Source organism: Vigna umbellata, chromosome 3 (assembly GCF_029865625.1).
Source record: "Vigna umbellata cultivar VRB3 chromosome 3, Vumbellata_1.0, whole genome shotgun sequence".
Taxonomy (NCBI): Eukaryota; Viridiplantae; Streptophyta; class Magnoliopsida; order Fabales; family Fabaceae; genus Vigna; species Vigna umbellata.
In genome coordinates this window covers 32,814,719-32,831,409 of record NC_142167.1, presented here as the reverse complement: position 1 = coordinate 32,831,409, position 16,691 = coordinate 32,814,719, and the positions used below count along the sequence as shown (strand labels likewise).

Here is a 16,691-nt window from a genome sequence, read left to right as displayed (position 1 = left end):
ATTGTTTCCCCTCGTTCTTAATTGTTTTTGCCACTCTCAACACAGCAGCCTCCCCACAGTGGCATATTTGGCTTTCAACCAATCCTCTGGATGAACCACCACGACAGCTCCCCCATGAGCAAGACGAACAACCGTGATTCGAAGACATTGCGAACCCCAAAGAGTGAACCCGAAAGAGCGAACCCCAAACAAAGACAACCACTGACAACGAAGAAGAACTCGCCAACCGCGAACCACCACTGCTCCGTCTTCCCGCGATCACTGCCTGCCTCTGTCTTCTTTCTCGGACATGCCCTAATCTCCAACAAATCAGCCCCAAATCCTTTTATCCCCAATTTTTAATAAAACCCAATTTGAAAATGGGGAACCCTAACACCACGTAAGCACGCAAACAATTGCGTATTGACACCTCACCAAATACAACTGCCACATCATCAGCCCACTAACTCCGTTTCCTTCTATTTAACGAAAGGGACTCATTAGAGTCAAATAATTACAAGTAAGGATCCATTGAACTCACATTTCTATAAAGGGACTAACTTGAGATTTCCGAACCAAAGTGGGGACAAAATTGGGTATTAAACCATTAAAAAAATTAGGTAGGTTGGTGAGCCAACCCGACCCACCACGAGTTCAATCCGTGTGAGTCGGGTTCTTAGTGAGCCGAGTCATTTGACTCTCATAAAAAATTTTGTATTTTTTTCCAACCCAACCCGATTCAAACCCGTGGTGAACCGGGTTGGCTCACGGGTTTCAACCCATTTTGACGGCTTATGTATGGCTATCAATAGGTATTTGAAAAATAATACTAAATGAAGATAGCATACATCTTTAATTTATCAAGCATACATCTTCAATTTATTGAACAAAATACAACAAAAGAACTTCACTTTAATGCAAATGAAAATCAATAACTTTTGAAGCACCACATTGAAAAAAAAAATCAACAAGATTGATTATATAGTAGACGAAACCCAAAAGTCAAAACTAAAAAGTGCCGTATAAAAAACCTAAAACTAAGAAAGAACTGGGGATAACACAATTAAAAGTCCAACCATTTCTGATAATATTGACAATTTGTTGGGGATATAATACCATTAGGTGTACAAAATTTAATCCTAGGACAAACCCCACAAGGAATAGAAGCCATGGCACCAACTTTGACATTGGTGCCTACCTTTTTCGCCAGCCTAAAACAAACTTCACCAGCAGGAACAGATGAAAAATCCCCAAAGCCAGTGCTGTTCACCTCTTGTAACTTATTTTCCATAACCAAAACTTTCAAAATTTGTTCCACCTGTCCTGGACTGACTCCCCCAGGAAAAACCTCACTTCCTAAGGTTCTAGTCCACTCAAGAATTGCATCGCGGGTAGCGATCTTTTTCCGAGAAATAAGCTTCAAGCAGACATCAGACAGAGCATCAATGAGCTGTGTGTCGAGCCTGCCTTCAGTATACCACTCTCCACCAGTGATCTCCTTAGAGGGCTCGAATTCCATGGCCATCAACACCTTCTTGGACTTGTTTTGGATGTTCACAACTTCCTTGATAAGAGTCTTGGAGATTAGCAACTTGATGGATTTCTTCAAAATGCTGTCAGGGATGTTGGTTTCTCTTTTGATGTCCCCTTGCCATATCCCCATCTCCTTCTTCCCGCGAATGATATTGTAAATCACCCGCTCCTCGTTGGTCATCGACGCAGAGAGTGCAGAAGCCAGGTCTTGGCGCTTGCGTTTCCCTTGCAAGATACTCATCGTTCTTGATGACACTAAGTCTGAAAAATGTGTATACAAAACATTCAAACGCAAATATATGATTGTAACTATGGAATGATTGTGTTTTGAGTAAAAAATCTCAATGATAAAGGGAATATAACCTAAACATGATAGCACAACATACCTCGTAATGGTTATCACAATGTCCGACACTGACCGCGTAATCTGAAACTCCCGTTGTTTTCTCGTCACTGCACGGTTACGCTAATTGAGTTTAGGTCAGGACTATGAGATGTAATGGCTAATGGGGCTTGGGCGAATATGGGTTTTGTTCTCTTTTTCTTTTTGAGTGTTGCTCCCTCTACCACCATCAAATGTTCCCTACACCTCCCCAAATATTTTTTAATTACAAAAGTACGGTTAAACTCGATTTGGTCGCACAAAAAGAGAACAAAACCTAAGTTTCTCCACTAATGTAACAGAAGGGAAAACCTCGGGATCAATCCAAGGACTCAACTAAAATTAAGCTTAAAGTGTAGAGTTAAATCTTTTATTTTATTTATTATTAACTAACTAAAAGACAAGGTGGGGAAATTAAAAATAAAAGACATGTAATTTTAAAAAGAAAATAAACTAGAATCTGTTTAAAGAAAGAAAAAAAATGAAATAAAAGAAAAAAAATAGAAATCTAAACTACTAAGAAATAAACCTGAAATGTAAAGAAAAAAATGGTATCAGACAAGATCCAACAGTGCTATATTCAACAAATATAAAAGCTAAGAAATCTAAATGCTAAATGACATGAACCTATATGAAATGATACAATGACAGAATGAACCTAATCTGGACAGTGAAAGAATGGTAAAATGAAGTGAAAAGTCAAAGTTGAATGAATCATGAGTAAACAACCTAAAATCTAAGAAATTAAAATCTAAAATCCAATTATCAGAACTCTAAAAAAAATGATCAATTCAAAACATTAAGGAAAGAGAAAACAATATAAATGGATGAAGAATTACTAAATCAGAATCTAGAACACCTAAAAATATTACTCAAACACTAAATCATTGATTAGATTCATGAATTGGAATCCAAAATGCAAGGATTAGTACATCATAGTATTTATTTGCAACTCAGGAAGACATCCTGTAAAGGTATACCCTCTTTGGGGTAATTAAGTCCCAATTCAGAACTTAGTTTGTGCAAATGCATACTCTCTATAACAAACCATAGCAAATGTGACTCTAATGCAATCTTTTAATCAATATCAGATGCACAACCTAACCTAAATGCAATTAAACATACAATCTACTCTAAGAACCTGTAAACTCCTAATGAAAATAGACTAGCGTAAACAACTCATCATAAGCAAAAATCTGGAATCAAGAAACTAACTAAGCTACTTGCAATCAAATAAAAGAACCTAATTACAATCTACCTAATCAGATCTGTTATCAATTGAATTCAAAACAAAACCAGAAATTGAATGAAACTGATGGAAGAATTAGAATAGCAATGTGCATCACCTAAAATTGAAGTAAACTCATAAAACCTAAATGTAGAAACAGATGCTAAATCAAGAACTATCAAATGCATAAAACTAATTTCAACCGACAGAAATCAAAACAATGGAAACTATCATTATCTAAAACATTTAACAGTTTAAAAGCACAACTGAAACTTTAGGAAGCGTAAAATCTGCATAAAACTCCTAAACAGAACCAGAATCTTGAACAGAAAGTAAAACATCACAATGTAATTGGACTAAATTGAATTGAACACAGAAAATTACAAGAGAAAGCACCGTAAAAGCAACGCCGAGGTGCTCACGGGCTGTCACCACCGTGAGGCTCGATCAACAATCCAAGAGCGTCAAAAATCTACACTACGAAATGCGCGTAAACCCTAACTATGACTATCTCGCACGACTCTCTCGTAAGGGTTAAAAGTGGAATTTTTGGAATTACAGGATGGGAGGTGTAAGATGAAAAGTGGAATTTTTGGAATTAGAGGATGAGAGATGTAAGATTGAACACTCCATTTCTTATCGTGTAAAGCCCTAGCTTGAGAGGGTTCTTTGCTTCTCATTTGGACAAAGTGAACACTGCACCTCCAAGATTTCACGCTGCAACTCCAAAATTTAACAAAATGTCTATTTCACCCCTAATTAAAAACATTTTTAATTTGTTTTAATTTATAGAAAACTGAAAAGAATCTAGTCAAAATTCTTGACCAGTTTTAGTTTCACTTTTAGGTTTCTCTCTCACATTTTGGCATCTTCCAGTCTTGGATTTCATTCTTCTTCTTTACTCTCTTTTAATTTATAATTAGTTAATATATATTTAAAATTTTAATCATACAAAAAAAAAATTCAAAATCTATAATTAAATTATAAAATTATAAACTAATACAATAAATTATAAAATTATAAATTATCTAATAAATTTAAAAATAAATACCAAAATAATAATAAATAAGTGCCTAAAAAATCATTCAAAATTTTGATATCAATTTTACATACCATTTTTTTAAAATAATTTAAAAAAGTCTCACAATTTGAAAATTTTAACAAAATGAAAAACTAATAGAATAAATTAAAAACTTATAATTAAATTATAAAATCAAAAAATAATCTATAAACTTAAAAATTAAAACACTAAAATAATAATACTTAAAACTACCTAATAATTTTTAAAATTATTTCATATAAATTTTAAATAAATTTATATTTTTAATAAATTTAAAATATTCATACAAATTATTGTATACAAATTATCTAATTAAAAGTTTATAAATAGTATAATTAACCATTTTAAAATAATATAATAAACTTTTTCACTCAAAATAAACAAACTTTTAAATTTTAAAATAATATTTATAACATTTTAAAAGAAGAAACTTTTAGATTATAAATAATATAATTAAACATTTAAAAATTATTTAATAAACTTTTAGATTTTAAAATAATATAATACAATTAAACATTTAAAATAAACAAACTTTAAAAAAATATATATGGCTCTACGAGACAAACATGTCTGGGATATTGAAGTGCGAGAGTACAAAATAAACAAAATTTAAAAAACGTATATACCTCTAATATGGAAATGCGATGGTGTTTGGCTTAAGCACAGTAAACCTTAACCATTTAGGCTCCTCCGGTTTGTACAACACAGGTGTGTAGTTAGGCATGTCAGCACCTTCGAAATCTCATAGATATATGATTTTCGCACTTCCGAAATCAACTCCTGCATTTTCCGAAATCAACTCCCAATTTCCAATGGAATTTACTAGAAAAGGAGCCTTAGTTTCTTGAGCAGGTGGAGGGAAAGGAAAGGGTGGGAAGAAGGGAATAGGTGGGGGTTCAAAAAAAGATGGTTACTGAGGAGGAGGTGGTGGTGATTCAGAATAGAAGGAGTCTTGAGAAAATAATGATTTTTGGTCTTGGTACTCGGGAAGCAGGGGCTCATGGCGAAGATGATGAACACGAATATGTGTTTGTGCTTTCTTTTGTTTCTGACTTCAGCCACAACAAGGAACGAAGATAGAGAAAATAAAAAGAACCTTGAGATGGTTGATCATGATGGATATCAAAATAAGCAGAAACACCTCTACACACGGCGTGTTAAAGCCTCTGCGTGGGTTTTTGGTTTCTGACGAACAATTCTCGGATATCAAAATGCTAGAGAAAAAAGTATGCTTCGGAAATGGAAATGGGAGAGGTACAACATCGGATTTCAAAATCCGATTTTTCTTTTGTCGGTTTTTTATATCCGACTCGTGGAAGCATGCGCATGTTTGATGTCATAATCTTAAAATACCACTTTTTCACTTCTAATGCCAATACTTTTACTTTCAACTGCCTGGAACCACCACTTCCAACCAATAAGTTCAACAAAAATTTTCCTCAATTTCTTTGAAGGACTATTGAAGCAAAGAAGGAAAGAAAAATAAAATGGAAGTACAGACAGAGGGCATAAGAGGGAAGAAGAAAGTATATATTCCATGTTACTTCAATTAATACACTGAACTTTAAGGGTATTTATGAAATTTGGAAGTGCATAATGAAACCTTGGAGGTACAGGATGAAAGGCCCTTCCTAGAGTTGCAGCAACTTCCCACCAGAAAGCACAACTTCATTAATTAGAGCCCAAACCACCTCAGCGGCCTTGTGCAATAATCTAGCCTCTCCATCTCAAGGGTGTTACTCCCTCCACCCCCACACGTCTCTTCCTCCACCTCCCCAATTTTCTAAAATACCAATTATATCCTTTTAAAATGACAATTATATCCTCAAAAGTTAAAATTTTTTATTTTTATTATTTTAATATTTTAATTTATTTAAAACTTCTGATTTACTTCCCTCTGCACCTCTTCCTCTCTTCCATTTTCGTTTACCTTTCTCTCTTCCGTTAAGTTTCTTCTCCACCTATAACAAATTCATATTTTAACAAATTCATATTTTAACAAAATTATTACGTTTAAAAACTAACCATATATAACATTTAAAATTATAAATTTAAATATAAATTACTGTAAATAAAATAAACAAATAAAATAAAAACAAAACGTAAAAGGAAACGGATGACATCCTTCAACGGATGTCAACATCCGTTGAAGGCAAAACGAATGTCGACATCCGTTTTGCCTTAAACGGATGTCGACATCCGTTTTGCCTTAAACGGATGTTGACATCCGTTGAAGGATGTCATCCGTCCATAGGCAGTGTTCCTTTTACGTTTCGTTTTTATTTTGCTACGTTTTGCGGCTCATGCAAGGATTATAGGCTTGGATATTAAAAGGATTATTGGAAGTATGGGAAGGATTTAGGGTTTAGGATTATTGGAAGGATTATGACTACGTACCTGGAGAGGAACCACGACAAGGACACTACACCATAAACGCACTGCACCACGTACTGCACCGAGAACAAGAAGAAGATTGTTTGATAATTCTTTTCACGATCACCAAGCTTTGTAGAAAAATATTTTACTCATACAAGAAACTACGTAGGTTATCAGTGAAATATGTTATAAATGAATAAAATTAAAAAACAACAATTTTAAAAATAAAATTTTACTGAGGGGCAAAATAGTAAAGGAAAGGTGGAGGAAGGGGCAAAATAGTAAAGGGGAGGTGGAGGAAGAGATGTGTGGGGGTGGAGGAAGCAACACCCCCATCTCAATTGCAGAAGCCCAATGCATCAAATCAGCCCAATAGGTGCAACAGCCCAATCCCATTTATTAATCAGTTGCAGCCCATTTAAGCACTAGTCCTATGAATGTTACTCCCTCCACCATCCTATCTTCTCCCTCCACCTTTTCAACTTTTTCTAAATTCTAATTTTATCCTTTTTACTTTTATCTTTACTTATTTTACTTTATATTTTTTTAAATCCTAATCTCCTTTCACTTTCATCCTTTCTCTTAGAGACAAGCCCCCACCTCCACTTTCACTTTCTCTCTTTCTTTTCAATTTCCACATTCGTTAACAGACTCCTGTAACCGATTACTAGAGGAAAAATGGTCATTTGTACAGAAAGTTCAACTATACTCCCCAACTGGTACAACAACACTCCCCATGATGGTTTTTGGTCAATTTTTCCATTTTTTGACAAAAGACACAATAATTAACTTTAATAGAGGACGAAGTGATTGGCATTAGTGAATGAAACATTTTCTTTAATTTTAACATAATTGTCTTACATAAGAAAGTCTGAGATACGATTGGCATTATGACTACATCGAACATTAAAAGTAGTAATTAACTAATCATTCTCCATAATGGTGTGCAATTCCACAACGTGATCACCGCCTATTCCTAGTTGGATTTCTCCTTCCCTATGGACGTCTAGGTGGTTCTTCCTGTGGAGATCTAGGTGGATCTTCCTGTGAAGGTTGTGCTTCAATATGTTCTTCACCTTCATCTCCTCCATAAGTAGCAGAGGAAGTACCTATTTTGTTATGGCTTTCAACAAAATAAAACGAGTTATCATAAGGTCCCCCAACACCGTGAGCCGAAGGTGGAGTAGGGGCATAAGCTTCAAACAAGCTTGGCATGCGTAGATCAGAGAACGATGAAATGGAATGCCTTCTTGCATCCATACTTGCCTCTACATGAGGACTGTTTTGATGGTCCCTACTGTCATGGTATTCAGGAGAATGAAGATGTGTCGATGTCGAGGCATGTTGCATCCTAGGGTCATTCAACATTTGTGGAATAGACAAATAAAATTGCATTCTCAAAATACCAGGACATGTACTCACTTGTGTGGACAAGTGGCCCTAGAACTGGAATTCCTGTCAATGTTAGTTGACGCCTGCTGTTCCACATGTCTATCCATTGGGAATGTCTAGTAACCCAATTCTCATCTTGTCTGCCTCTCGTATCAACTTTATGGAGGTCATCAAGATTGTTTGGTAATTTAGGAACATGTTGTGCATGATGTCCACAATGCCTGGTCTTTGTAAGCTTGGGTAGGAATAATTGACTCTAATCCCTCATACGGAGCCCACGTAAACTGCGTCAACAGACCATTACTATCTGATTCATTTTTTATGAAAAAAGATTTAAATGACAAATACCATGTTACCTGGTTATGTTCTAGCCTTGATCGGTATCCAATTAAATCATTGTGGGGGACATTTCAAAAGGTCAAAACACGACCTCCGCTCCATCGACATACAAGTGGGAAACTAAATTGCATTCGCGAAATTGGTGCAATAAAGGGCATATGAAACCATGCCCATAATTGTAACAACGATGCACAACCACCCATGGTCTTTGAATGTCGATCTGTTGCTCTACACATCTCCATGTACAACACATCTAAACAAGCAGACCCCCAACTATATCGTCGAGTTCTGCGAAGATTACTTAAGAAATTTAAGTACATTAAGTGTACTTTATTACCTGTTTTATCAGGCATAAGAACCCCTCCAATTAGTCCTAATATATATGTCCTTGCATGGGCATGTATTTCTTCTATACTTGAGTCGTCATGTATAGGCAGCATATTTTCCCACAACCACTTTAGCTTCACCGTAGATCCAACAAGGAACCCCTTAATCGGTGTAATCCCTAACAATGTATCACACATATCTTCCCAATCAAACATTGTAAGTCCAATTACTGAAGGACCATCAACTCTAAGCCCCAATTGGAGTGACACATCTTGCAAGGTAATTGTGCATTCTTTAGTTGGAAGATGAAAAGTATGTGTCTCTATGCCTCCACCTTTCGACCAACATTGTAACTAACCCGTGATCTACTTTTAAGTGTCTCAATTTAGTTACAACACCAAACCCAGCTTCGTGTATGACAGGAGCAACTACAACATGGGGTTCAGGCATCGAATGATAGTATGAAGAGATAATGTTGCCCTCTACATCCTAAAAATGAACAATAAAAGAAAGTTTAGGACAAAAGTTAATTGAAATTTAAGTTTATGAAAAACAAGAATAACATACCATCAATGCAATATACGCAACTCTATTTTTCTTGCCTCCACAACAACATCTTTGAAGTGTTTTGTCGTCTACAATTTAATTGATGGTAATAATTCCAGTATGTGATGAGGTTATGAACAACCACAATTGAAGATATATGTAGACAATTGCTCACTACATCAATTCAAAGTCATCCATTGGATTAAAGTTAGCAAAAAATATGACAATCTCTTACTGCAAAAAGTATATGAAATTTTGTATATATCATGGACAAAGTCTACATAGGTAATCAATTCGCATAGAACCCAAAGCAACTAAATAATTGACATTGACAGAACTCTTTAACACCACCACATTCACATGTACCATGCTACACTAAATTGGTTGTAAGAAATTAGATACCACATCATTTTGTTTTATTATTAAAGAATATAATAATAATACTAAAGAAATGAATAATTTAATAATATTTATGATAAAGTTGAATTGGAAATATGTGTTAAAAAAAGAATGGGCAGTACTTCTCGAGTGCATGAAAATAGTCATATTTTACATGGCAAAAGTGAATGGGTACAACTAAATCAAATTTGGTAGACCCATTAGATTCACCAAAATCTCTATCCGTAAAAAGACATCTAGCCATGCGTACTATGCATGAAAATAATTAACTTTTGCACATTAAAACAAAAAATGTCAATTGCTTCATAGAAAGTGGTGCAAATGTGGACAAGACATTGAGTGTGACTTGTTAGACCTTCAGCATGTGTGAAAATAGTTAAATGGCTTGACTCTCTAAAAATAGTCCCCAGTGGAGTCGCCATCTGTCGCAACCGGAATCGCGACGGGACGACGATCCAAAAAGAAACGGGTTTTGAAAAAGAGATTTGGAGTCGCCACCATAGTTTATTCTGGAAAACTACGGAAAAACCATAAAACGATAAGACACTGTCCACGGAAACCAGATTCTAGGTTCGGGAGTCGGTTACGTGTAGGGAAGGTGTTAGCACCCTACAACGCCTGCCCTAAAGCAGTACCTCTAACTAAATGCACGAATATGATGTGGTTTTCAAAATGTTTAACTATCCCCTAAAATAAAATTCTAAATAAACAAAATATATTTTTTAGTTTTTTTGGGCCCGACAAGGATTGACCTTGCTCCTACGTATTCTCATTCAGAATGAGAAATCAGGGTTACGTAGTTCTTTCTGAAAAAAATTTGAGAGATTTGTTTGAGAAATTGATTGAAAGATTTGTTTGAGAAAATGATTGAAAGATTTGTTTGAGAAAATGATTACGGATAAATTTGGATTTTTGGGAAAGTGAACCTGACAAGGTCTAGCCTTGCTCCTACGTATCTCCACTTTTGATGAAGAATCAAGGATCACGTAGTTCTGGAGAGGAATATTGTTTGTTTGCTTGAAAGTGTTGTTTTTAGTTTTTGAAGATTTTTATATTTTTTGATATTTTTATAAAAGACAAAGAGAGGTTTTTAACACGAGGACGATGCGAGCGATCACACACGTGCTTAACCTTCAAAACATATGTTTGGTATTTTTTTATTCAAGAAAGAGAAAAGGTTTTTAGCACAAGGACGATGCGAGCGATCACACATGTGCTTGACCTTTAAAATATATTTTGTATTTTTATAAAAGAAAGAGAAAAGGTTTATAGCACAAGGACAATGCGAGCGATCACACATGTGCCTAAACCTTTCAAATATATTATTATTATTTGAGAAAAGAAAAGGTTTTAGCACAAGGACGATGCGTGCGATCACACATGTGCCTAAACCTTTACAATATTTTTGTAAATTTTGTATATATATAAATATTTTATTATTTTTTTTAATGTATTATTAAACATGTATTTTAAAATAAATAAATGTTTAGAATAAATAAATAAAAATAAAATAGAATAAAAACAATAAAAACAAAACAAAAATAATAATAAAAAAAAAAATAAAAAAAACAAATAGAATAAGATAAATAAGGGAACAAAATAAAATAAATAAAGGAAAGCAAATAAATAAATGAGTAGTAAAATAAAACAAATAGTGGGGGTGCCTAAATGAGAAACTGGGGTGTCTAAACTATTTTTTTCTTTTGGAAATGAATTGGGCCAAAACCCAAGCTGAAAGGGGGTGTGGAAGTGAGAAACGGGGGCTGCGGGAGAAAAAAGGTTTTTTTCTTCTTGGACTTGACCCAGCACTGGCCCGGGGGTGGTATGGGGGTGCGAAATATGAATAAAGGGGGTGCAGAACAACAAATCTTTCTTTTTTGCTTGGCCCAGTGCTGGCCCGGGGGCTTTCTTCTGATCCCTGACCTAGAATTCCCTAGGGGTTTCCCTTCTTCCTCCCCATTTTCATATTCAACTCTGAAGCACATGAGACCCAAGGTCTCTTCTCTGAGCAAGAAACCAGAGGCGCTCACCTCCGCCCAAACGGCCACCGCGCCACCAGCCTCTACCAGTCTCGACGTCGGCGATGACCCCAAACGCCACTTGAACCACTGTCGACCGTGGCGCCACCGCCTTCCCTCTCTTTCGTTTCCCTTCGAAAATGGCAACCCGGGGGGAGGGGTTCGCCTCCGCCAGCTTATGCACACAGGCCGCGGCCTCCATCGAAACCGCCCACTGCGAGTCACGGCTGAACGGCGCAAGCATTCCCGCTCACCACCATCCATCACCGGAGCCACCGTCAGCCACCGCGCTGGGTTCGTCTTTTCCTTCGTGAATCGCCTCTTGGGCGAGTTCGGCCACCGCGCCGGCCAGGGCTCCCGCTAACATCACCGGTTGTCGCCAGGGTTGCCTCCGGTCACCACCTCGACGTCTCATTTTCTTCTTTGTCTATTTTCTGTTTCCGCGTTTTGGTTTTGTTTTGTGTATGTATGTTGTGCTGTGATCAGTGTCTGATTCTGATCCTCTGCAATGGGTCTCTCAAATTTTCCAAGTGCATCTGAAGGGGTGTTCCCTGTGATAAACACGGTTCTCTCTGTGGCTTGCGAGGGAGGGAGACGAAGGTTGGAGTCTCTGTTGTTACTGTGGGAAAAGACTAGGAAAATGAAGATATAGGTTGGGGAATGGCAGGTTTCCGGTGATGTGCGTGATAGAGGGAGTTGTCTTCTGTTAAGTTCAATGGGGTGAGGATGATGGGTGTTGGAGATGTTGTACTAGGGGATGGATGATGTTTGAAGATTGGGTGACAGAGAATGGAGCATAAGGATGAAGACAGTGATATTGGCCGTGAGGTGTAAGGGTGAAGATGGGTGGTGAAAGGGGTATCCGACGAGTGAATGGAGGCAAAGAGACTTATTATCTGAATGTGGTTGCCGCAATTGATTCTCTGGTTTTCTGGTTTTCAGGTGATGGGATACAGCAAAGCCATGTCTATGGTGTTGGAGTGGTGTTAGTGATGGAGTTCTTCGTGATGGGGAAATGGTGGGTTCGAAGCTGGCCAAAGAATCTACGTTGGTGATGGATGAATGGAAAACAAGAAAACAAGGGTAACAGAACCAGACCAGACGTAACAGGCAAAGTAACCTCTCAATATAATTTCATGTTTAATTCAAACACCATCAGACAAACCAAACCAAGCATCATCAAATCAAATGCAAGCCAATAACAATACTATGATCCCAAGATTGTAACATTTACGCTAGTGACCATCGAAGCTTGAAGCTTGAAGGATGAGGACTTACCTTTTACGTTTTCCCCTTGTAGTTCCTCGTGTCTCTCCTCCTCTGATCCAATTTCTCTTCCTTCTACTCCCTCCGATTATACTCCTTCCTCCTATCTCCCCGGTCTTGTGTTTTCTCTCGGTTCCCCTAATCCCCCCGAAGCTGGACAGATAGAGGCTGGTTTTTGAAGGTCAGAATAGTTGAGATTCCCCTCTCCCTTCTTCGTGCTTCAGACCCCTCAGAGTCAAAAGTCTGGCTTTGCTTCCTGCCACAGACTCTGTTCTGCTCACCTAAGACAGTGCAGGTGCAGCATGCATGGCGAGCAGAAGATTTCACCAGAATGGGAGATGGCGTGAAAAAAGCAAGCAGAGAAAGTTGACCTTTTTCATTTTTTTTGTTTCTTTTTTTTTCTTAGATTTTTTGTTTTTTAACGTTTAACTAAAGAAAACATATATAAATATATATATATATAAAATAAAACTTAAACAACAAAAAGAAACTAACATAAAAATAATAAAACGAAATAACTCTAAATAATAAAATGTAAAATAAAAATAAAATAAAATTAAATTAAATAAAACAAAATAAAATTAAATTAAATAAAACAAAATAAAATTAAATTAAAATTAAATAGTATAAAATGAAACAAAATGATGAAAAGATATAAAAATGAGATAAAATAAAACAAAGCAAAAAGTAAGAAACATTTTATTTAGTCACCCGGACGAAATTGGGTGTTGACAGCTGCCCCTCTTTACTTAGATATTACTAGATAATATGAAAATTTAAAATTTCCATATTATCAAAGTAAAAGCTAAGTAAAGATATAAACACTGATTTCGTCTGGGTTTCAAAGGAGGCGAAAAGAAAGAGGATTAGTACAAAGCAAATTCAAGAAAAAGGTGAGATTATAGAAGAGTTCGACTATTTCCTAGCAGAGGACAGAAACGAAAAGAAAAACTTGAGCGCAGAATGCCAAGTAAACTGGGCTTTGGGGCCAGTGTGGAAACCAGGCTTTGTGGGCCAGTGTAGAAACTGGGCTTTAGGGCCAGTGTGGAAATTGGGCTTTGGGGGCCAGTGTTGAAACTGGGCTTTGGGGCCAGCGCGAAAACTGGGCTTTGGGGCCAGTGTGGAAACTGGGCTTGGGGGCCAGAAAACTGGGCTTTGGGGCCAGTGTTGCAACTGGGCTTTGGGGCCAATGCGAAAACTGGGCTTTGGGGCCAGTGTGTAAACTGGGCTTGGGGGCCAGTGGAGACTGGGCTTTGGGGCCAATGTTAAAATTGGGCTTTTGGACCAGTGTGTAAACTGGGCTTGGGGGCCAGTGGAGACTGGGCTTTGGGGCCAGTGTTGAAACTGGGCTTTGGGGCCAGTGTAGAAACTGGGCTTGGGGGCCAGTGTTGAAACTGGGCTTTGGGGGCCAGTGTGGAAACTGGGCTTTGGGGGCCAGTGTTGAAACTGGGCTTTGTGGGCCAGTGTGGAAACTGGGCTTTGGGGGCCAGTGTAGAAACTGGGCTTTGGGGCCAGTGTTGAAACTGGGCTTTGGGGCCAGTGTTGAAACTGGGCTTTGGGGGCCAGTATAGAAACTGGGCTTGGGGGCCAGGCGAGCTGGGCTTTTGGGGGCCAGTGTAGAAACTGGGCTTGGAGGCCAGTGTGAAAACTGGGCTTGGGGGCCAGGTGAGCTGGGCTTTTGGGGGCCAGTGTAGAAACTGGGCTTTGTGGGCCAGTGTGGAAACTGGGCTTTGGGGCCAGTGTTGAAACTGGGCTTTGGGGCCAGGCGAGCTGGGCTTGGGGGCCAGTGTGAAACTGGGCTTTGTGGGGCCAGTGTAGAAACTGGGCTTTGGGGGCCAGGCGAGCTGGGCTTGGGGGCCAGTGTGAAACTGGGCTTTGGGGCCAGGCGAGCTGGGCTTTGTGGGCCAGTATGGAAACTGGGCTTTGGGGGCCAGTGTAGAAACTGGGCTTTGGGGGCCAATGTGAAAATTGGGCCTGGGGGCCAGTGTGAAACTGGGCTTTGTGGGGCCAGTGTAGAAACTGGGCTTTGGGGGCCAGGCGAGCTGGGCTTGGGGGCCAGTGTGGAACTGGGCTTTCAAATTTTGAAATTCTTGAAACTTGTAATTTGTGAAATGTTTTGTAATTTTGATAGGAAATTGATTTTTGAAAAGACATCAAGGTGTTGAAACCTTTCATTACAAAGTATTAAAATCTTGATGCAGGATCAGGATGTCAAAACCCTATAATGAGAGAAAAAACGTGATCGAAATGAAACAATATGACTTGAAAGAGAAAATCTGAATGTTATTTTTTGTGTTTTTGAAGAAGGATTCGATAACCATTCATATGAATGAATATGGTTTCGATCAGAAAGACTTTCTTTTTGAGTGGATTGACACCACATATGAAAACATTTGTTTTGTTTTGTGTGTGTTTTTTTTTTTGCTTGAGTCAAACGTCTTACTTGCAATCATCAAACTGGTCATTATTTTCAATGCTTCTAAAAGTGAGGAATGTCATACGTCCGAGATCTAACTTTGAGATTATTACATTTTTTGACTTTTTCTTTCGAGACTTTAGTGCACACACGTTTGAAATTACTGGTAAGTGAAGGATGAGAGTTGTTTAGAATGGTTTGGAAGAGAATGGGATAGCCATGCGGGCATGTCACCTCATATGCTCCTTAAAGGAGGTGGGGGCCGAAGCGAACACGAGGGACTTAAAAGTTGCCCCGATTTGGTGTAATGAGTATGGTGACGAATCCATGATAATTCAGGTGGAAAATTCAAGTAAGATCTGCAAAGCTGCCCCAGTCTTGAGATTACGGGCTAATGAATTTCAAGGAAAAGGCGTGCGGTGAGATCCACCAAGCTGCCCCAGTTTTTGTTGTTTTTTTTTTGTTTTTGGCATGGGGTTCGTTTGGGAGAGGTAGTGGGCATGGAAGGATCAGCTAAAAGGATGGCGCAAATTGGTTTGATTTTCTTTTGTACGCTTCTATCCAGTTGGTAGGGAGATCCCCTCTTCTTGAGACATTAGTTTTTTCTCTTTTTTTTTCATTTTCAAATTTTTTTTGTTTTTGTTTTTTGGACACATTGCAAGTCATTTCTTCTTATCGCAAAATTAAGCTTTATGAAAATTTGAGCAAACATTATTCAATCTGTGTGGACTTTATTAGGCTTGTAATGTGGCTAGAGCTAGAAGGTATCGAAAGAAAGGGTTAAAGGCCCAAATGAATGCTTGTCGGTTATTATTTTTTTTTTTAAACAAGGGTTATCATCTGGCATTGCATCAACTATTTGACCTTTTGAGCATTTTGTTTTTCTTGAATCTCCATTTTTCATTTTTTTTCATCATCACTTTGTGATTTTTTTTGTTTTTTTTTTGTTCACTCTTCTTGATGAAATTTCTTCGTTTAATCATTGAGTGTTCTTCATTTGCATCATGAGTTGACTCCTACCTGATGACAACCCTTGCTTGGGGATAATTTTGAAAAAGAGTTTATTTTTGGCTCAAACAGGGTGACAATGGATATATATTTTTTGCTTTTTAGATAAAGAAAAGATGGCCACACATCATTTCAAATTCTGATTGCTTTATTTTCAAAAGATTAATTCTACGACTAGATGACCTCAACATGAGTTCTTTTTCCTTTTCTTTTCCTTTCTAGACTGCCCTTTCGGGTTTTCAATCTAGTGGGGTTATTCTCTTTTTGAAAGTTCTTTTGTTTGTCTCAATGGATTCGGGGATCACCCAACTAGCACAAGCGAGAGTAATTTTGGTCAAGCCAATCTGCCCCAGTGTAAAGGTTTACTTTGTTACTGAGAGCAGTGACAATGTTTGTTGGGGAAAATCCTTTATTTAGGAATA

At 37.6% G+C, this 16,691-nt stretch overlaps 1 protein-coding gene and 1 pseudogene across 7 annotated transcripts; both read right to left on the bottom strand.

Moving 5' to 3' along the window:
• Nucleotides 1–935: 935 nt before the first annotated feature.
• Nucleotides 936–3,761, bottom strand: LOC124819699 (uncharacterized). Of its 7 annotated transcripts, none has more exons than XM_088108475.1 (3): nucleotides 3,507–3,761; nucleotides 1,899–1,965; nucleotides 936–1,773 (listed from the first exon to the last, which is right to left on the bottom strand). In XM_088108475.1, the coding sequence occupies exon 3, from the start codon at nucleotides 1,751–1,753 to the stop codon at nucleotides 1,043–1,045; it is 711 nt and encodes a 236-aa protein (XP_087964601.1). In that variant the 5' UTR covers nucleotides 1,754–1,773; nucleotides 1,899–1,965; nucleotides 3,507–3,761; the 3' UTR covers nucleotides 936–1,042. The 7 variants fall into 7 exon arrangements, with proteins under 7 accessions (XP_087964601.1, XP_087964602.1, XP_087964597.1 ...); XM_088108476.1 differs by having other exon boundaries at nucleotides 3,519–3,761; XM_088108471.1 differs by having other exon boundaries at nucleotides 1,899–2,423; nucleotides 3,507–3,758.
• Nucleotides 3,762–7,554: 3,793 nt separating this feature from the next.
• Nucleotides 7,555–9,066, bottom strand: LOC148202270 (serine/threonine-protein phosphatase 7 long form homolog; annotated as a pseudogene).
• Nucleotides 9,067–16,691: the final 7,625 nt, after the last annotated feature.

Coding starts and splice junctions, on each gene's coding strand:
- LOC124819699 (XM_088108475.1), bottom strand. CDS start 1,753: ATGAGTATCTTGCAAGGGAAACGCAAGCGCCAAGACCTGGCTTCTGCA.